Below are 21560 nucleotides of genomic sequence, written 5' to 3'. Positions count from 1 at the left end.
GGGCCTAGGAATGGATTTGCCAAAAGTGGGTCCCTGTTTAGTATAATTCCTGATAATGAAATACAAATGTAACTATATTGAATAAAGTTGTTTTCAGAGGTGGTGGATTTCAAGCGAAGGTTATTTTATGCTGTAGTCAAAAGGGTTTTGGTAGAACTTGCTCTGTAATGATGCCTGGACTAGGTAACCAAAAGTGTTGAAGGAGTCTGCCTCAATGGGCACAAAGTCAGTAAACATCTGGGTGGGATGAGCTCTTTCTTTAGACAAGTCAGAAGGGACACTGGAATAGTTTTTATTCCTACTTCTCTTTTAAGATGGAATCCTGCCCCGGGGACCAAATGTAATAATCTAATATTGGTATCCCCAGGGTCTCTGGGTCTTCCGTGAGACCACTGGCTTTAGCCAAGCTAGTGGCGTCTGTTTACACTACATGAGTGGTTGGGCTGCCTACACAGAGCTTAAAAGGGAAGGGGGTTCTGTAGCCAAAATGAGAAACTAGCTTTCACAGCCTTCCTTGCTCACCTCCCTGTGGGCCAGGTGGGATAGACACTGCAGGTACCAGTCTCTGTAGGGAAACCCATGAAACTGAGGGCCTGTGGTTCAGCAGGTCAGCATGGCAGAGCCTCCCTTCCAGAGAGGCCCAGGATGGAATAGTCTCGTGGATGAAGCTCCCACAGACTTTGAGAAGTTTCAAAACAAAAACAGAATATGGGATGGCAGGTACCTCCCTGCTGATCCTGTTTCGCCGGCTACTGCCAGGTCCCCAGCCCCATCTTGGGGAGGGAACGAAGCATATTCCAGCTCTGACTTGGCCTCTCTTTCAGATTGGGAGATGCCTCTGTTGCCTGTCTTTTTAGGAAGGGCTTTTGCTTTCAAGGAGTATAGGATGGTCATTAAGAACACACCCCCTGGAACTAGAACTGGGGAAGTTTCTTAACCCCTCTGTATCTGTTTTCTCATATACATTACAGAGTTTGTGAGCATTGAGTGTGTAAAGATATTTATAGTCCTTAGAACAGTTTCTGACAAACAGAAGACAGCTTATGGTGATGATCATTATAATTATTAAGGACAGAGATGGGGGAACCTTAGAAATTGGTCAGCCCCCTAACAGCAGATGACATCAGGATATCAAACAGCCATTGGAAAATTTAATTCCTATGGCACTCTTTTTTAGAAACCTTGGCTTTTTTAGTGATTTTCCTTCTCATCATAACTACAGGATATTTAGGCACATTTGTCATCTAATTCCTTAATTCCCATCACATAGCCAGCAGGAGATCTACATTTGTACTCCTATCACACACGTACCATGGAGTTTCAGCATATTTATTCCATACACACCTTTGATCCATTTCCCTGGCATAAGACATTCCATGACTTCAGTACCTAGTGGTTGTTTGAAATTTTGTTAATACTAGGACCTTCACATATGGCTTCACAAGTTGTGTACTGCACAACTCCAGGGGGCCACTGAGCACTTTAAAGCTAATCACTACCTAGTACACACTCAATCTTAAAGATCTTTGAAATTTGAATCAATCAAAAGGATATTTATACAAGGTTTATATGTAGACAGGCACATTTGAAATTGCATCCTTCTAAAGATAATTTTATATCATTATAACATCACAAGAAAACATTCGTTTTCCTCTGTTGATCCTAGTAATAGCAAACACACACAGTAATATGACTGCCATGGAATGGAAAATTATTAAGTATTGAAAAACTGAACTGAAAGATAAAATCTTTTAATGCTTGGATTATGGAAAAGGAGGAGGCTTACTTTATGCAAGGCTGATGTTATATACCGGTATATATTATATACCGGTATATATTGGTATATACTGATATTTTACTGGTATATACTGATATTATATAGTGGTATATATTATATACCACTAGGTACAGCAGGTTATGGAAAAGTTTCTAATAGTTGAAGAGGCGGAGCCTTTTAACAAACAGAAAATTTCTCCAGTGGACTTAATTGATACCTAAATTTCTACATTAAAATTTCATCACTTTCATTTATACCTATGTCATATATTACATGTACATACCTTGAATAGGAGGATGCATTTATTCTCACTAGTCATTTACCGTGTAGGGTGAATAGGAGGCCCACACATGCTGATAAGAAAAGGATTTCTTGGAGAAAGACAGAGCACCGCAGTGAGCACCTTCCATGACCTCTTTCAAGTGGGGAGAGGGGCCTGACAAAGAGAACACGGCGAGATGCTGAAGGCAAACACTGACCATTCCAAATTTAGAAATTTAGAGGATAGAAAAAATTTAGAGGATAGATCCAGCATCAAGATTTTTGTTTAGCATTAACCAAAAGTTCAAGGACAGACTAGAAGTCTTTGTTCAAGATTTTATATTTTTAGGATGTTCTTAGAAGTTAAATAAAAAGCTCCCCACTTCTTGAATAAGCAGAGTTGATGCTGCATTATTCTTTCTTGAGGGCAGCAAAATCTGCCTCCATGTCTGACCCACTCTAGGCATTCATTAAATGCCTCTGGGACAAAATATGTTTCATTTTATTCACCTTATTTTTACCAGAAGGTAATGAATTATATTTTGAAACAAATTTTAGGAAACTATGAGCTTCTTTGGATAAACAGGCTTTCCACATCTTGGCAGACCACTGCTGAGTACAGTGTCAGCATGACTTCCAGCCCCGTCTCAGCCTCCCTCACCTACTGCGGGACTTGTCCGGGGCTCTGTTGCATACCCCGCCGTTGTATACAGACTCAACCAAAAACCGACATTCTAAAGCTCATCATTTTTGTCATTTAGAGCACTTATTTTCTCATTTCAGAAAGTGGATGTCACCAGCAGGGCTGTGATGGAAATAATGACTAAAACAATTGAATACCTTCAACCCAATCCAGGTAAGGCATCATCTTATATGTTTAAAGGGTCCCTCTAGGTAACTTTTAGTTTCTCTTTGATAGACATTTTAAGTTTGGTGTGTTTATTCTTTTGGTGTTGCTTCCTCAGTCCACTTTTCTGAGAGGTTAGCGACTTCATGGATAGCACATTTTAAATGGGGAGAAGGGCTTTTTAAAGCTCACATTGAAGTAACTGGAAGATCTGTGGTATTTTATCTGACTGTGGTATATTTAACAAATAATGTATGCAAACAGTTCAGGTGACACAGAATATCAGAGTGGCTATAAACTGTTATCGGTTGACCTTGAACTTTCAAGAGATGGTAAGAAGGAAAGTTAGGATAGTTTAAGATAAGATATAATGATTCCCAGAAGATGTGAAAAAGTAGGGAGGTGAATCGTTTTCATGAAACACAGAGAGTTTCTTCATAGGGCATCACCAAAGTCTTCAGAGAGTTGAATTTGATTCTGATTCTTCTCCAGGCACATCACAGATCAGCATTTGTTCCTGCTAACTTGTTATACTCTAAGAAAAAGAAGTGGTAAATAGAGATAATGGAGCTATATGTTGATAAGAGGACCAGGCAGAGTTGGGGAAGTTTCAGTAGGCACTAGGTATAGCAAAGCAAAGCAGCCTACCTGATAGACCTCCTCATTACCATTCCTGTGTGTCAGTTTCTAACCACAGGGCATGGAAACGGGAAGCGAGGCTGGTTGTATTTAAGTGAGATGTGTGAATATTTTGAAGACCCCTTAATCTTGAGGCTAGTTTCTTTGCAAGTTTCAGGTTGGGGTTCCATGTATTTTATGGTCCTAGAGAGGATGGTGCAGACAACTGCTTCAGCCCCGATGAGTTTGGATACTGAGCAATAGTGGACAAGTGATAAAAAAAAGGGGGGGGGCAGGTGTGGGATGAGAGGAAGCAGGTGTGTGCTGTAGTAAGTGCTGGCTCCTTCTCTATGCCCCCTGCTGCTGGCTGCAGCTTCCTTCCATCCTTATTCACCTATGGCCAGCCCAGCTGCTATTCTGAGGATGAGCAGACTATGTAGGAATAACTTTCTGGATTTTTGTTGCTGTTGTTTTTGTTCATAAAACACATTAGAAATGAGCTTATGTGAGGGAGGAAAATATGGAAGAAAATGTAGTAAGCTATAGGAACCAGGAATTTAACTGACAGTGATCTAGATAGATTTTCAAATGGTTAGCAAATTTGTCAAAGAACTGCAAAAATCAAGTTTCTTATTTTTACCCAGAACCTTCTTGGTAACCACTGTTTTTCACAGAGATGCAAAGATCTCTTGGATGCACATTTATTCCTTAGTGTTTAAACCACTGTCATAGGTCAAGTTCTGAAAGAGAACTGCTCGCCCTGCTTCCCCGCAAGAAATCATTATATAGGGACAAGAAGTTTTGGTCTTTATCTTTGCCTAGAACCTTGAAGTACTCCATGATTTCCTGGGATTTTCACATGAGTTGTACTTGTAACTCATGGTTGTAGGGCTAAGAGAAAGGCAATGGGAGGAGGAATATAGTATTTATTGAGCACTGATGCATTTTCAGTGCAGTGCTAGGTATATGAGGCACTGTCTCATCTTTAAAAGTAACTATTTTTCTCCATGTAAAGTAAAAACAGTTGAAGAATTTCTAGTATGAAAATAGACTAAAAATTCAATGTAACACAAATTATCAGTGGGAGCTCATCAGTTTTCCTGCGTATAATGGAACTGTATTCTGTTGTGGGTAGGTGTGGTGGGTTGAATAGTGCGTCTCCCCAAATTCAGGTCCATCCAGAACTAAACTTATAAGGAATGTGACCTTATTTGGAAATAATCCTTGCAGATGTAAGTAGTGATGTAGGATCTTGAGATGAACTCTTCCTAGATTTAGGGTGGCCCCTAGAACCAATGATGGGTGTCTTTATGAAAAGAGGAGAGGACACAGAGAAACACAGGAAAGAAGGCCACATGAAGAATGAGAAGAGGTTGAAGTTACACGTCACGAGCAAAGGAATGCCAGGAGCCACCACCACAAGCTGGAAGACATAAGGAAGAATTCTCTCAGAGCCTCCAGAGGGAACCAACTTTGCCGACACCTTGATTTCAGACTTCCGGCATGCTGAACTGTGAGGGAATCAATTCTTTTCTTTCAGGCCACCCAGTTTGTGGTCATTTGAAATGACAGCTCTAGAAAACTAATCCAGTAGGCTAGCCTCATTTTATTCAGGAAAAAACAAGGGTCAGAGAATTTAAGGAACTTTCCCATTCATACACCTAGGAAGGGATGAAGACAAGATTGGAACTCAGGTCTGACTACCTCCTAAGTCTCTGAACTTCACGTTGCACGATCCTGCCTCTGAGAAGGGTAGGCGCCATTTCGTTTAGGTGTGAAGGGTCCTTCCCTTTCAAAGTGAGTACCAGAGAAATTCAGAAAGGAAATTGTGGGATTAAGGCTTATTTTTATTTTCATAAAAAACATCAAAGGAGGAGGTAATTGAGAAGATCTGAATGTTTAGAAATGACATTTTTAATACAATATTGCATGTGCTGATTGGCTGCCAATATAATGCTTTTGTGACTATTTGAGAGTTGAATGGACATCTGCCACTAAGAACAATGAAGGCCATTACAGGCAATTCGAGGTTGGTTTCAGAAAAACAGTTATGTATGGGCAGGCCACATACATATATGAGTAAGTACTACCCAGAAGAGTCCAGAACAAAACAAAATTTTGTGTAATCATTCCACAGAATTTAAACAACCTGCATTTAATCGTTTACAACAGGTACAATTTCATCCCTCCACCAGCTTCTTGCCCTGAGAGTAGACACTGGCCATAGAGCCAGACCAGGTAACTGGTAAAGTTCAGAGTTAGGCAAACACCCAGAGAGACAGTCCTTGGGCACAAGAGAGCAGAAAGAATATTCCCAAACTCATGCAGTTTGCTAAATACTTTGCCCACTCAGCCTTTCAGTGAACCCTAGAGCTGGGCCAACCAGTGTGGATACTGAATGCTGGTTCTGAATAAGCAAGATGTGGCTTGGGTTAGGACAGGGCCTGATGCCAAGTAACACATTTACATGGACAGGCCAGGGGAATCAGTAGGATTTGATGCTTTGAGGGTACTTTGGGAGTACATCTGTATTAGATTACTGCTCCAGGGTGCTTGCTGACTTTCACATCTTGGGGGTATGGAGCTTACACATGTTTTCTATTCTTAAAACTCAGTTCCTATTGAAGTGATGACCAAAGTGATTTTGTTTACCTTTTAAGAATACATGGCTATGCTCTGTGAAGGACCTACATCCACTCTTGCCCATCTCCAGAATGATATTTTAAAAAGCAAATTTGGTCATATTATGTAAAACCCTTCCTTGGCTTTTCATGCCTTGAGGATTAACTTTCATTTTTAACATGGCTTAAGGGGCCCTCCCTGCATGGTCATCCTGCCCTTTCCCCAACACCTTGCTAGGCTAACAGCTCCCTCAGGTCCAGCGTAAAGGTCACTTATTGGCCTTCCTTGGCTCCAACCACATTAGGTTCCCCTGTCACTGTCCCTCTTGTAATCCCAGCTGCTTTTCAGTGGGGCACATGCCACACTTGTGATTTTGTTTTTCATCCCCTGTGAGTTCAGCGCTGTGCCTGTCTTATTCACCACCACATCCCCAGCCCCCAGCTCAGTTCCAGGCAGCCAACAGGCACTTGGATATTGGAATAAATGAATTATGAAGCACAGTTGACTGTCAGCGTCTAATGTACTAAAACTTCTCTAATAAAGTAGGAGGAAAAATTCTTCCTTTTCCCTAAATCATCAGATATTCATATATAACCAACATTTGTCACATGCATTTACTTTTATGCAAAGAGCAATTCTAGATGCTGTCAGGCAGAAATGAGACCAAGACTGGAGGCTTGTCCTCTGGAACCTCACAGTCTTAGTGTGTTACACACAGTCTGAGGAGAAGGAGCCCAGAAGGCTTCACAGCTAATTCCTCCTGGAAAATCCAGCTAACTGATGAGATGTGGAAGTGTGAGTGGGATCACAGGCTTAAAAGTCTGCCCTGTGAGGGTGGGCTTTCAAGAACGCAGGACAGACAGCTGTAAAGTCATCCAAACTTGAACTGGAATAGCATAACCAGTACACATTCCTAAACTGCTTAAATAAGAAATAATTTGAATATAAAAAGTACTGTGCACAAATTCCATTCTACTGGTTGTAAGTGCCTATTCTTACGATATCTTTGAGCAAAAATCACTGAAGAAGATATAAGTCAGTTTTCTTTACATATTCTGATGCCTTATGGGGAAGCAAAAACTAAATCAGTGTTGTCCAATAGAAATAAGATGCAAGCCACATATGTAGTTTTGAATTTTCTAGAAACCACATTATAAAAGTAAAAAGAAAGATGAAATTGTCTTTAATAATATATTTTATTTAACCCATTATAGCCAAAATATTAACCACTGTTAACAATTATTGAGATATTTTATGTTTTTTTCATACTCTGAATTTCGGTCTGTATTTTATACTTACAGCACGTTTCAATTTGGACTAGCCACATTTCAGGTGCTCAGCAGCCTGCTGTGGCCAGTGGTGCCCATAATAGACAGTACAGCACTAGATAGTTTGCCTTTCTGTTCGATATATGTTTCATGTTTACCTCCTTGGTTTTATGTTTTATCAGTGGGGTTTTTTTTTCAACAGAGAAATGGACTCTTGATTTAGAATTAAGATATCTTTAGGCTCTGGATTTTTTTTTAAAAAATTCTGAAAGTGTGTTTCATGACACTTGAATGGAATTGTAGACAGTTGGACTGTGGACCCTTTCCAGACTTAGCATCCTTGTTATGAGAGAGGCCTTTTCAGTTTGCACTGAGAAGTTGCTCTTACCCTGATGTGATAATCTAATACAAATTTCCAAACTGCTTACAAAAAAGCAGCTTGAATGTGAAAAATGTTGTACACAGTAGGGGTTTGTTTCTCTATGGAAATGCTTTTCCCTCGAATGCCTATATGGTCTAGATTTTTCCAGCATTTCTGAGATTTGGGTATCAAATTGGGGTCATTCGATGTCTATTTAGAATTTTTTAATAATTTCAAATCTCATTCGTGAAATACTTCCTGTGGAAATAAAAGCTAGCTGTATTAGTTTCAAAATGTCCCATTAGTCCCTGGAAAGATACTCTATTAAAATTAGTGTACTTCTTTTCCCACAGGCTGTGCTCTTAATCATCTCCTTCCAAAGATGAATAAATACACTGATTATATTTGTTGACTGTGGAACTGAAAATGAATACATGTATTACTTGGCATTCATGTAGCCAAATCCTTGGTCTCACAACACACTGAATTTGCTGTTTTTCCTGGAGGACAGGATAACTTGTATTCATCTTTGCATCTTTTAGAGTCCTTAGCATTATGCCTGGTACATTGTTTGCTCTCAATATGTCTGGTGAATAGGTGTATGAATGAATATATCCATCCTTCACTTAAAGAATAGGATGTGTGCTGAGTCTAGTAGCCAGAGCTTTTCCATTTCCACATCCTGGCAATGAAAAATAATCAAAATGCATAAAGGACAGATTACAAAAGCAGTTGTGAGGAAAATGTTCTTAAGCTTCAAAGGAATAGGGTATTTCAAGGATAAATATATTAAGAAAGAAAATGTAAGTCAGGTGATGGGTGATATAATTCATATACTAATGTATTGAAAGGCTGGAGGGTTTCTACTTCTACATCTTTGGGGAAAATATTGAAAATTAATAGGTTCCTAAAATATTTGAGACACTGTAAGTGATTCAGAGTTTTAAGTCAGCTAGAACTGATGGAATAATGATATTCTTTACTTGTGTGTCTAAACAATGAATGCTAAAGCCAGATCTTATTTAAAAGATTCTTAATCAGGGCTGGGCACGGTAGCTCACGCCTATAATCCCAGCACTTTGGGAGGCCGAGGCGGGCGGATCACGAAGTCAGGGGATAGAGACCATCCTGGCTAACACAGTGAAACCCCGTCTCTACTAAAAATACAAAAAATTAGCCGCTCTTGGTGGTGGGCACCTGTAATCCCAGCTACTTGGGAGGCCGAGGCAGGAGAATGGCGTGAACCCGGGAGGTGGAGCTTGCAGTGAGTCAGGATCATGCCACTGCACTCCAGCCTGGGCGACAGAGCAGGACTCTGTCTCAAAAAAAAAAAAAAAAAGATTCTTAATCATAACAAATATAGTATACATTTAAAATGCGTGTGTACATATATATTGAGAATTAAGCTAATGGCACCTCACGTGAATAGTCCCTAAATACTATAAATAAATACCATCCCTAAATCCTCAGCATGGCCTTCAAGATCCAGCATGTGGTGGCCCCTGTGCTTTCTGTCTCTCCTGGTTCCTTCTCCCTCTTGTTCACTCTGTGGCCTTTAGTTTCTTCAGTTCCTCAAGTTCTTTGTTGTATCAGGAGTTTGCAGCGGCTGTTTCCCCTTCTGGTGGAATATGGGCCCTCATCTGCCCCTTCTTCGACAACTGTCTTTGCACCATCCCTCCTGTCTCAGCGTATATATCTCGACTCTGAGTGGTGTCTCCTGAGGGCCAAGTCGAAATCATTTTTACTCCAGTTTTATATTCTCATGCTACCTTCACATCACATGAGTTGCCCTCCACAAATCTCTTGAGAGGTTCCTCACTTAGAATAAAATTGAAAGCACTTATGTGGGTTACAAAGTCCTGAGGATCTGAACTCATTCCCTATGTTCCTGGCCATCTCCATCTCGCTCCTTCTGAGCTAGCCTTCCTCAAACACACAGACACGTTGTTCATGGGGCCTGGCCAGCCACTTTGCCTCAATCACTTCCTCTCCATGTCTTCTCAAAGCCTTCGCTGGGGTCTCTGCTCAAATGTCACCTAATTTGTGCAGCTTTCCTGACCATCTTGTTTAAAACATCAGTCCTTCTAACTTCCTAAGCCTTTTCTTGTTTTACTTTTCTTCAGAGCATTTAGCACCACTTCAGATGTACATTTGCTTGTTAAAGTGTTGCTTGTCACTGCCACCGAAATGTAGTGACTTGAGCATAGGATTGTTTGTACACTGCAAAGAGCCCAATTCTATTCTTTTATTGCACTTTTCATAATATTTACTTTATGCAACTTATGATTTGTTCACTATACTGCCTTTTTCCATTATTACTCTCCTATTTTACATTCTTCACATAGCAGCCAGTTCCATCCATTAAAGATGTAAATCACATCTTGTCACTCCTCTGCTTGTAACTCTCCACTGGCTTCCATTGTACTGAGAATTATCCTCAGCCTTGTTCCTGCCTTGGGGTCTTTGCACAGGTGTTTCTTCTGCCTGGAACACTCTTCTCCAGCTCCTGTTAATGTCTGCTGCTTCTCATCACTGCACCTTCAGTCAGATGCCATCTCCCTGTACAGTCCTTTCCTGCCTCCACCCCTATTGAAAATAGTTTCTCCTCATCCCTCTTATGAGGGATCCCTTATATTATTTCCTATCAACATTTGGAATTATCTTCTAATTTATCTTTTTGTTTATTGTTTTCACATCGCTCCCATTTCTCATATAGAACACAATCTCCAGAAGGGTAGAGTCTTGTCTATCTTGTTTACTATTCGTAATAATGGAAGCAGTGCCCTCAGTAAATATTTATTGAATGAATGCTTTTCATCTCTTCCAGTATATTGTAAACACAGTCATTGAAGACAAGGACTATGTCTCTTTTACTCCTTTATATATACCCAGTTCCTAGCACAGAGTTTGGTGCTAGCAATTGATTAATTTGCTTAATGCATGAATCAAATCATGTGAAGCACATATAAGCTCCATCTTATAGGAGTAGCTAACTTTTCAGGTAAGAGTCGTGGTCTGCAGACTTTTACAGATCAGGATCAGAGCTGTTCTCTGTGTAATATCTATTTGGTGTCATGCACAATTAATATATTTCACAATGTATTTCACAATTGCTTTGGGAAAAGTGTGGATGTGCATACTCTCATGTATAAAATCACTGGGCTGAAGCTATTAATAGACATTTATGTTTATATACATAGATAATAGTTGTATCTATTTTTGGATGAGAAAACTGAAGCTGCAAGGTGATTTGCAATTTGCCCGAAGTATACAACAGAAGAGCCAGAATCTTTATTCAGATATTACTGTCTCCAAAGCACATTCTGTTTTCAAAACAAAATGTTTTGTCAAATGTCTTGTGCTACAAAGTCTTAAACTACAAAGATACCTCCAGGCTTGGTATGTGTGGCAAGTATACTCTAGGGTGACTCGTACAAATTCACACCCTTGTATAATCCCTTCCCGTTGGGTGTAGATGGAACCTGTGACTTGCTGCTAACCAGTAAATATGGCAAAGGTAATGGAATCAACTACTCACCACTCCCTTGATGTGATTCCATTATATGGCAAAATCGATGTTGCATCACTCCCATGATCATGTCACATTATGTGAGACAGTCTTAGCAGACTAATACGAGAGACATTCCCTTCCTTGTCTAGAAGAAGCACACTGCCATGTTATGACAGCCCAAGGAGAGGACCACATGTCAAGGAACTGGGGGTGGTCTCTAGAACCTAAGGGTGGACACTAGCCAACAGCCAGTGGGAAGCCAGAGCTCTCCATCACACTGCCACAGAGAAGTGAACAGCCCGGACTCAGGAAGACAGCAACCCACGTGAGCCTGGATGCAGACTTCTCCCCTCTCCGGCCTCCAGATGGCAAAGCAGCCTGACTCCACATTGTTTGCAGCTGGCGAGACCCTGAGCCTAGGACTCAATTTAGGCATGCCCAGACTTACCTGCGGAAACTGTGAGGCAATGTGTGTTGTTTGAAGGCACTGAGTTTGTGTTACTTTGTTATTCTATGTAGAAAACTAATAGTGTGGTTGTTCCCAGCCAGAGCTCCTATTTCAAGCATACAACTGTCTGCTTGGGCCATCAGGCTATTTGCCCAGTGGCTTTAGGCTCCTTGGATACCTTACATTGAAGCAGGAGGTAGATTGGGAACACCTGTCCCTGTCTTTTCAGCTTAGGATGAGGTTTCCTGAATCCCCCAGGGAGTATAGGTCAGTCCAGTTCCAGCAAAGACTGAAGATATCTTTGTGTTTTGAAACATGATAGCAAAGAACACTTGGCACAGTGCCTGACACTTAGTAGGGACTCAAGAAATATTATGCACCTTCCTTTCCTGGGGTACTGCAGCTCAACCTAGGGCATCTCAGATGCTAACCCAGCAATTCTTCCCTGGGCAAGTTCTTTAGAAATCCCACTGCAGGACCCTTCTTACAATAAGGATATATTACTTACCACCACCCTCTATTTGCTCTGAAAACCTGAGAAAGCAAAGGCTGAAGATGTTAGTACACTGAGGGTTGTGTATTTTTCAAATTTCACAAACTGCTTTATGCCCCTGAGGGGGACAGTTGCCTACTTTGCCAGGGCATTCTGTGAGACCTGTGTTGGCACCTTGCAGCACCCCATCTTGAGGTGGGAGATGTTTGCTGCCCCATGTCACAAGTTCTTAGGGCTGCTGACTGTGTGCTACAGCACAGGGTCTTAATATCCCTCCCCGCTGTTTCCTACTTGAGGCATAAAAGAGCTTTGTCACCTTGGAGAGAGGTGTTATATAAATACCATTATTTGGGTTGAGAGTAGCATGATCCAGTGCTAGGGTTGTCTATTTGTGTAAGTCAGTAGGCAAATCTTCCTCTTCCCTTTTCTCGGTCTCTTCTAATAGTTAACTACAAAAGAAACAACATAGATGTGAGTATATTTACCTAAGTTCTCATTACAATATAACTCTTTCTGTCATTTAGTAATTGTTAGTGTGCAAAACAGCAGAGCACATTGGTATCAGTGCAGGAAGCATCAGAGGGCCATGTTTCAGACTTGTAGATGCTCTGAGACTTCACCTAAGAAAACCAGGCCGTAATATGCAATAATCACATGTTGCCAAAATGAAATGCGTGCTAAGATGCTGTTTATTAGATAAATTTTGTTGCAAGTATTAAGCCCCAAATCTTATTTAGTGTGATTTGAGGATTTATACTCATATTACAATTGTAATCTCTATATTAGACTTCACAAATTTAGTTAAAATAATTTAGAATTAATTTTTCTTATTTTTCATAGTAAAACATGCATAACATGAAATTATCTTAACTATTTTTAAGTATACATTTCCCTGGTATTAAATACATTCATAATGTTGTGTAATCACCACCACCATCCATGTCCATAACTCTTTTTGTCTTGTAAAAGTGAAACTCTGTCCCCATTAAGTAGTAACTCCCCCTTTCCTACTTCAGCCCCTGGCTACCACCATTCTACTTTCTAGCTCTATGATTTTAATTATTCTAATTACTTCATATAAGTGGAATCACATAGCATTTGTCTTCTTTGTGACGGGTTTATTTCACTTGGCATAACATCCCAAGGTTTACTTATGTAATAGTGTATATAAGAATTGCCTTCCTTTTGAAGGCTGAATAATATTCCATTGTGTGTAAATAGTGCAATTTTTATATAGGTTCACCTGTTGATGGACGACTGAGTTGCTTTCACATTTTAGCTATTGTGAATAATGCTTCTATGACCATGAGTATACAAATATCTCTCTGAAACTCTGCTTTCAATTATTTTGCTTAAATATCCAGAAATGGAATTGCTGGAACTTAAGGAAATTCTATTGTTTATTTCTGAGGTACCACTGTGCTCCTTTCCACACCATTTTACTTTCTCACCAACAGTGCACAAGGGTTCGAGTTACTCTACATCTTTGCTAACACTTGTTATTTTCTGGTTTGGTTTTTTGATGTTTACCATCCTTATGAGTTTGAGGTGGTATCTTATTGTAGTTTTGATTTGTAATGACCTAATGATTAGTGATGTTGAGCACCTTTTTATGTGCTTTTTAGCCGTTTGTATATCTTCTTTGGGGAAATGTCGATTCAAGGCTTCGCTCATTTATTAATCCAGTTGTTTGGGTTTTTTGTTGAGTTTTAGGAGTTCTGTACATATCAGATATGATTTACAAATATTTTCTCCCATTCTGTGGGTTGCCTTTTTACTCAGTTTATAGTGTCTTTTGATGCACACAATTTCTTAACTTTCATGAAGTCCAATTGTGTAATTTTTTTGTTGTTGCGTATGCCTTTGATATCATATCCAGAAATTCATTGCCACATCCAATGTCATGAAGCTTTTGCCTGTGTTTTCTTCTAAGAGTTCTAGAGTTTTAGATCTTACAGCTAGCTCTTTAATGTATTTGGAGTTAATTTTTGTATATAGTATTAGAAAAAGGTCCAAATTCATTTTTTTGCATATAGATCCGTTTTTCCCAGCACCATTGGTTGAAAAGACTATTATTTCTCATGAGTGGTCTTGGTACCTTTGTCAAAAATCATTTGACCATGTATGCAAGTGTTTATTTCTGGGCTCTCTACTCTGTTCCCTTGGCCTACATGTCTGTCTTTATGACAGTACCACTTTGTATTACCATAGCTTTGTAGTGAGTTTTCAAATCAGGAACTGTGAGTCTTCTAGCTTTGTTTTTTTAAGATTCTTTTTTGCTATTTGGAGTCCCTTGAGATTCCATATGAATCTTAGGATGGGATTTCCATTTCTACAAAAAATGTTACTGAGACTTTGATAGGGATTGCATTGAATCTGTAGATTGCTTTGAATAATACTGACGTCTTAATAATATTAAGTCTTCGAGTTCATGAACATGGGATGTATTTCCATTTATATATGTCTTTTAAAATTTCTTTCAGCAGTGTTTGGTTAGTTTTCATTGTTGAAGTCTTTTACCTCCTTGGTTAAATTAATTCCTGAGTATTTTATTCTTTTGGATACTATTGTAAATGGAATTAACCTTTTAATTTCCTTTTCAGATTGTTCGTTGTCAGTGTATAGAAATGCAACTGATTTTTGTGTGTTGACTTTGTGTCCTGCTACTTTGTTGAATTCATTTGTTAGTTCTGACAGCTTTTTGTGGGAAATCTTTAGAGTTTTCTGTATGTAAGATCATATCATCTGAAAATACATAATTTTAGTTGTTTAGATCCAATTTGGATTCCTTTTTCTTACCAAATTGCCCTGGCCAGAACTTTCAGTACTGTGTTGAATAGATGTGGTCACAGTGGGCATCATTGTCTTGTTACAGATCTTAGAGTAAAAGCTTTCAGTCTTTCACCATTTAGTATAATGTTCATTGTGAGGTTTTCATATATGACTTTTACCATGTTGAGGTAATTTCTTCCTATTCCTAGCTTATTGTTTGTATCATGAAAAGGTGTTGAACTTAGTCAACACTTATTCCTGCATCAATTGAGATGATCATGTGTGTGTGGTTTTTTTTTTTTTACTCTATTTTGTCAATGTGAGGTATTAGATGGACCCATTTTTTGTATATTGAACCATATGCTTGTATTTCAGGAACAAATACCACTTGGTCATGGGGTATAATTTTTAAAATATGCTGTTGAATTTGCTTTGCTAGCATTTTGTTGAGAATTTTCACAACAATGGTCATAAGAGATATTGGTCTCTAGTTGTCTTGTAGTGTCTTTGTCTGGCTTTGCTGTCAAGATAATGCGGTCCTCATAGAATGAGCAGGAAGTTTTCCTTCTTCAATTTTTTGGAAAAGTTTGAGGAGGGTTGGTGTTAGTTCTTCAAATATTTGGTAGAAGTCACTGGTGAAGCCATCAGATCCTAGGCTTGTCTTTGTTGGGAGATTTTTGATTACTGATTCAATCTTCTTACTAATGATAGGTGTGTTTAGATTTTCTATTTCTTTGTGAGTTAGTCTTGGTAGGTTTTGTGTTTCTAAGAGTTTGTCCATTTATTTAGGTTATACAATTCATTGTTGTGCAGTTGTTCATAGTACTCTCTTAATAATGTTGTTTACTTGTGTAGATCAGAATGAATATCCCCACTTTTTATTTCTGATTTTAGTAATTTGTGTCTTTTCTGCTTTTTTTTTCTAGTTCAGTTAGCTAAATGTTTGTCAATTTTGTTGATCTTTTCCAAGAACAAACTTTTAATTTTTTCCATCAATTAAAGACATCCTTGGCTCTTGATAGGTGATGAAGAGGCAGGTATATTTTTAGCTGTTGGTTGCCATTTCAACGAAATAGCCGTCAACTGTAATTTTCTCCAAAAGTGGGAAAATAGAGAAAAAAACTAACATTTTTCTGTACTTCATTTTCCATCTGTAAAATGGAGAAACAAAACCCATCTCTTGTGTTTTCCAAGGCTGGATGATGTGTACGCATTATATATGTACTAGATACTTCTGAAATTATAGTTAAAGGATGAAATCTGGTTATGGTCTTCAGTTTTTCAGGTATTTCAGGGCTCTTTCTAAGTTTCCGGACCAGATAGTAGCAATTAATGAATACTACTACAAATTATTCGGCATTTGTCCTGCTCAAGATCTCTGCTCCTTTGGGCAATGAGGCTTGGTTTCTGTAAGACAGATAAGGATGACAAAGGAATTAAGTCACTAAAAGCAGTGAAAGACTTCAGAAACCATGTTTCATGTCTTTGGTCTTCCCCGGTGGATGCTAAAGCCATTAGGTTTCCCCCAACAGTCAGAACACGAAGATGTGACTTGGAGTACTGTGGCCACCTGTTCTGCCCAAGTGCATCAACTGTGTTCATCAACTCACACCAAGGGTGGGGGTTGGATTTTCTTCTTCCCTGTTGTGATAGACAGATGCCCTGTCATTATGTTTTTATTTGAAATTTCACAGTGAAAGAAGGAAGCCACTCTTGAGAAAACAGCAATTTAAATCAGGTTGTAATTTTTAAAAAGTGATTTACAAAAGGTCTTTCCCCAAATACTCCCATCATAATCATCTAGGGTGGGGAGAAAAATGGGGTGCGGAGGGCAGACTCACCCCTCATCCCTGCTCTTCCAGCAGGGAACACTCATTTTTACACCGTTGTGCCTCTGCAGTTCCTCCCTTTGTTCAGGTTTGTGCTGGGCATCTCCGTTCCACAGAGACTACTGGTTTCCAGTGCAACAGAAATCTCATTTGTGATAAACCTTGATTTTGAATTGTAGTAAATGAAAGTTTAAAAAAAGCAGGCATTAAAACTCTCTATCTTTTTCCCTAGGAAAAGTAGCATTCCATCTTCTGGCATCACTGTCCTTGGGACTAAACCCCCTTAGAAAACACCGCTTTTGCCTAGCCCTCAGAGGCTTGGTCCCCTAACAGTTTACACCTTTCCAGAAAAAGAATCTCAAGGGCTTTCCTACAAATGTCTGTCACAAGCTCAACAACCTCACAACCTCAAGTCTGTCCTGTTTTAGAGACACACACACAAAAATGCTATAAAGGAAGCATTAATACTTGTTTAGAGAGATTATCAGGAACATTGTACTTAACAGTGAGAAATCTGAGTAATGTATATATGAGTGTGTTATGTTATTCTTTGTACTTTGCATTTTCAAAATGTCCCATCTTTTTTTTTTTTTTTTAAGCCAAGAAGTATAATAAAACTTACCTGGCCACCGCAGATGAGAATTGGCATGCAATAAAACTTGCCACAAGCTGGGAGGAACCAGCAGTGTGCTGCTATAGGCTTAACAACCATCTTTCTGGAAGAAAAACCTTGATTTGTAGCATGAGCCAGTTTCTGTGTCTCACATGGCCATTTTCAAGCTACCAGTGTGACATCACTGAACTCTGACTTGGAAAAAGAGGCTCACACTTGGCTCCCCCGAGCAGTGCTGGCCTAACTCCAGCACACCACTGGGTTGAACTGCCAAGAAAGAGTAGTTCCCACAGATAGGGAGGAAGCAAATGCTCTGTAAATACCTGTAGGCAGAGGCAGGGAGACCTTTGTAGAATGAAGAGTGTTAGGGACTTGGCTCTTCTTTATTTCGGAAAATCTTAGATTACTCATTCATTGGTTGATCTCATGCTTGTGTGCTTATGGAAATAAAGCATTTAGTCAGTAAAATATTGTTACCCAAGGACTCAATAACCATGCAGTCAAGAAATTGTATATATTTTTAGAGGCTTCTTTCAAACTTAACTTTTTAAGGTGACTTTATTCAAAAAGAGTAAACCCACGTGGAATATTTATAAAGATAAAAGCTTCAGAAATCCATGTGAAATGAAAATTATGTAATAATTGGTTTGCTCACAAATATAGGAATTCAGATAGTTTTAAAAAATTACTTTGATTTAAAGTTTGTTAAAATAATCAAGTTTAAAAAGAAAGTATATGGGTTGAGTGGTATCGCTCCCAAATTCATTTCATTTTCCCCCGGAACCTCAGAATGTGACCTATGTCAGCTCAGGCTGCCGTAACAAAATATCATAAACAATAGAAATTTATTTTCTTGCAGTTCTAGAGGTTATATAGTCCAAGATCAAGTTGCTGGACCGTGTTTTAATTTCTGATGAAGCCTCTCTTCCTGGCTGGTGGATAGCCGCCTTCTCACTATGTCCTCATGTAACCTTTTCGTGGTGCATGTGTGTGGAGAGAGAGAGATTGTTCTCTCTCTTCCTCTCTTACAAGGTCACCAATCCTATTGGATTAGGACTTTGACCTCCTGACTTCATTTAATCTTAATTATTTCCTAAAAGCACTATCTCCAAATACAATTACATTGGGTATTAGGGCTTCAGCATATGAATTTGGGGAGGACAAATAGCAGTCTTCTTACCTTTTATACATTCATCACTTACCAACTCTATTCCTTTAGCATAGGTTGGGCTGTCATCCCTCTCTTTAGTTTTATACTGGAGGCAAACTAGATATTTATAGCCAAACCCACCAACTCTAAGAACTTTCCTCTTGTCCATGACAATCTGGGAGTGACATATTTATACATTTCAGTATACCTCTTGGTTAACCTACTTCCATAACACAATTTACCATATTGGTCATAGCCTCCATTTTATTGAATAGTTCTGTAAGTGCCAGGCATGGTGCTGGATACTCTAAAACATCATTTCTAATCCTCACAATAAACCCAGCAAGGTAGCTTTGATTTTCTCCATTCTGTAGATGAAGAAATTCATTCATTTTTTTCAGTTATCTTCCACATTTACCCTAAGGCAGTTCTGAGCCCTGGGCATGTATGAGTGAATGAGGCAGGCAAAGCCCCTGCCCTCATGGAGCCTATACTCTGGAAGGATGAGACTGATAGAGAGTAATACCTAATGTCAGATGTGATCAGTGCAATGAATTAAAATGAAGAGTAAGAGGGGGAGAGTGTGACCGGGTCCAGGAAGTTCTCATGTATATGAGAACAATAAAGTGCCATGTTGGCTGGGGGAGGTCAGAGAGGCAAGAGCACATAGGACCTTGTCACCATTGTTGGGACGTTGGTTCCTACCCTGAATGACATGGGAACACATTAAAGTGCTTTGGGGAGAAGAGTGATGTGATCTGAATTACACTAAATAGGACTGTCCTTACTCTTCTATTGAGAGTAGATTATAGGGGGCAAGCATGGAAGCAGGGAGGCCAGTAGGAGCTTATTTTAATAATCCAGGCTAGAGATGGTAGTAGCTTAGACCAGAGTGAGAAACAGTCTGATCCTAGATGTGTTTTGAATGTAGAGCTGACCAAATTTGCTGACTAATTGCATATTAGGCAAGAGAGACATCAAAGACAACTATGAAGTCTAGTGCCTGAGCAAGTGGAAGAATGAATGGAGTTGTATTCATTAATATTGAGAGTACTATAGGAGGAGCAGGTTTGGGATGATGACGGGAAATCTGGAGTTTAGTTTGAATATGTTAAGTCTGAGAGGCCTACACATCCTAGTGCAGTCAAGTAGGTATTAGAATGCTTGAGTCTGTAATACAGTGTAAAGGGCTAGCCTGAAGAGATACATGAGAATCATCAGCGTGCCAACTCAAGGAGGTGATACAATTGGCCAGACCTGATAAGAGGTGGGACTTCAGGGCCCAGGCTTGCTTGCTTATATCCCCAAGGCCCCTTGGACACACGCTTGGTGGCCTAACCCACTGGATATTCTAAATCATCAAGATAGAGATGGGGTCCTTAAATCTATGCTTTTAAAATGTTTTCTGAGTAATTCTGATATGCATCAGGATGACCACCACTAGTAAAAGCCTTTAGACAAGGATTTTGTTTTTTGGAGACTTAGGGGTTTCCATCTGAAACTTTGAGTCCCACAGGAAATTTGACGGAATGGGAAAGAGAATGGGTTTGGGAGTGGCTCAGACCTGAGCCTGAATCCAATCTTTGCCTGTTACTATGAGAACTTGGATAGGCTTTCCAGGCTCTCTGTGGTTCCATATCCTTTCTTTATAGATGCAGCCCATCCCTCTTTCTGCAAGTAGGAATAGTTGAACCACACCCACAGAGTTGTGAAGATTAAGGTAAATTGTTTATATAAAGCTCCTGGCTTAGAGTAGACACCAATTAAAAGCTAATCTCACCTGCCACATATAAAACCACTGGAAGAAAACTGTTCTTGAATTTTGTTTCATCTTCATTTGGGGCCTTTTTCTTCTGCTTCTTTCTGTTATCTAATGGCCTAGCCTTCAGGATTTCAGATGTTGTCAGATAAGTTGCTTTTCTTTACCCCCACCACCATCCTTTGAGCCCAAGACCAATTTGCTTGGTTGTCTGCTATACAACCACATGGATATTGTTATACTTTGTGTTTTTGCAGTTGAAGTACACACTTCCACTCTAAAATCTTCTCTTTGTCCTGCGTTCTTTATCTCACATTTGTATCATCACCTCCCACGTTTTCAGTCTAGAGACTAACACAGTGGTTCCCAACCTTGGCTGCCCATTAGAATCGCCTTTGGGATTTTAAAAACTGCCGTGTCCAGACCACATACCAAACCAATTACATCAGAATGTTTAGGAGTGAAATTTCTGAATCTGTTATTGATCTGTAACATACAAAAAGTACAACACATATATCGTAAGTATATTGTTCAATGAACTATTATAAACTGATACTTCTGTTTAAAGGTACATAGTTCAAGAAACTGAACATTGTCAACATCCCAAAAGCTCCTTCCACAGATGCTAGCTGCCCTGACCTTTAATACTATACATTTTTATCTGTTTTGTAACTGAAATATGATCATAGAACCTGTATTCTTTTGATCTGGCTTATTTTGTTAATCTTTCTATTTGTTCTACTTCTTTCATTCTCATTACTCTGTAGAATTTCCCTTGTGAGAATGTAGCACAGTTTATTTGTCCATTTTCTCCACTGATGAGCATTTAGGTGTTTCCATTTTCTAGATACTTTGAGTAGCACAGTTTTGTACATGTCTGTTATGCATGTACACATTTCTGATGGATATACACCTAGAAGTGGAGTTACTGGGTTGCAGGGTGTGTGTCTGTTCAGCTGTAGTAAACACTACCAAATTGTTGTCCAGAATTTTCTACCAATTTATCCTCCTACCAACAGTATTTGAGAGTTCTGGTTGTTCCCAACTCTGAACACTTGATCTGTCTCTGTTTTGTATACTTTACTCAGATTCTCCAGGTACCTAGAATGGCCTTTCCCAGGTCTCTCCCTTTACGGTTCACTCTTTCAGAAAGCCCAGTTCGAGCATCACCTTTCATTAGCCTCCCCGGCCTTACTCTTTCAGTTGGAATTTGTTGCTGTGTCTTCAGCAG

At 39.4% G+C, this 21560-nt stretch overlaps 1 protein-coding gene across 1 annotated transcript in view; it reads left to right on the top strand.

Moving 5' to 3' along the window:
* The window catches only part of SH3GL2 (SH3 domain containing GRB2 like 2, endophilin A1), a 220653-nt gene that overhangs the window by 183833 nt on the left and 15260 nt on the right, over positions 1 to 21560 (top strand). Inside the window, exon 3 of the mRNA XM_054502135.1 lies at positions 2822 to 2894. Within this exon, the coding sequence (XP_054358110.1) occupies positions 2822 to 2894 (73 nt within the window). The remainder of the gene's footprint in view (positions 1 to 2821; positions 2895 to 21560) is intronic.

The sequence above is a fragment of the Pongo pygmaeus genome, chromosome 13 (assembly GCF_028885625.2).
Source record: "Pongo pygmaeus isolate AG05252 chromosome 13, NHGRI_mPonPyg2-v2.0_pri, whole genome shotgun sequence".
Classification (NCBI taxonomy): Eukaryota; Metazoa; Chordata; class Mammalia; order Primates; family Hominidae; genus Pongo; species Pongo pygmaeus.
This window is presented reverse-complemented; position numbering and strand designations above follow the sequence as displayed.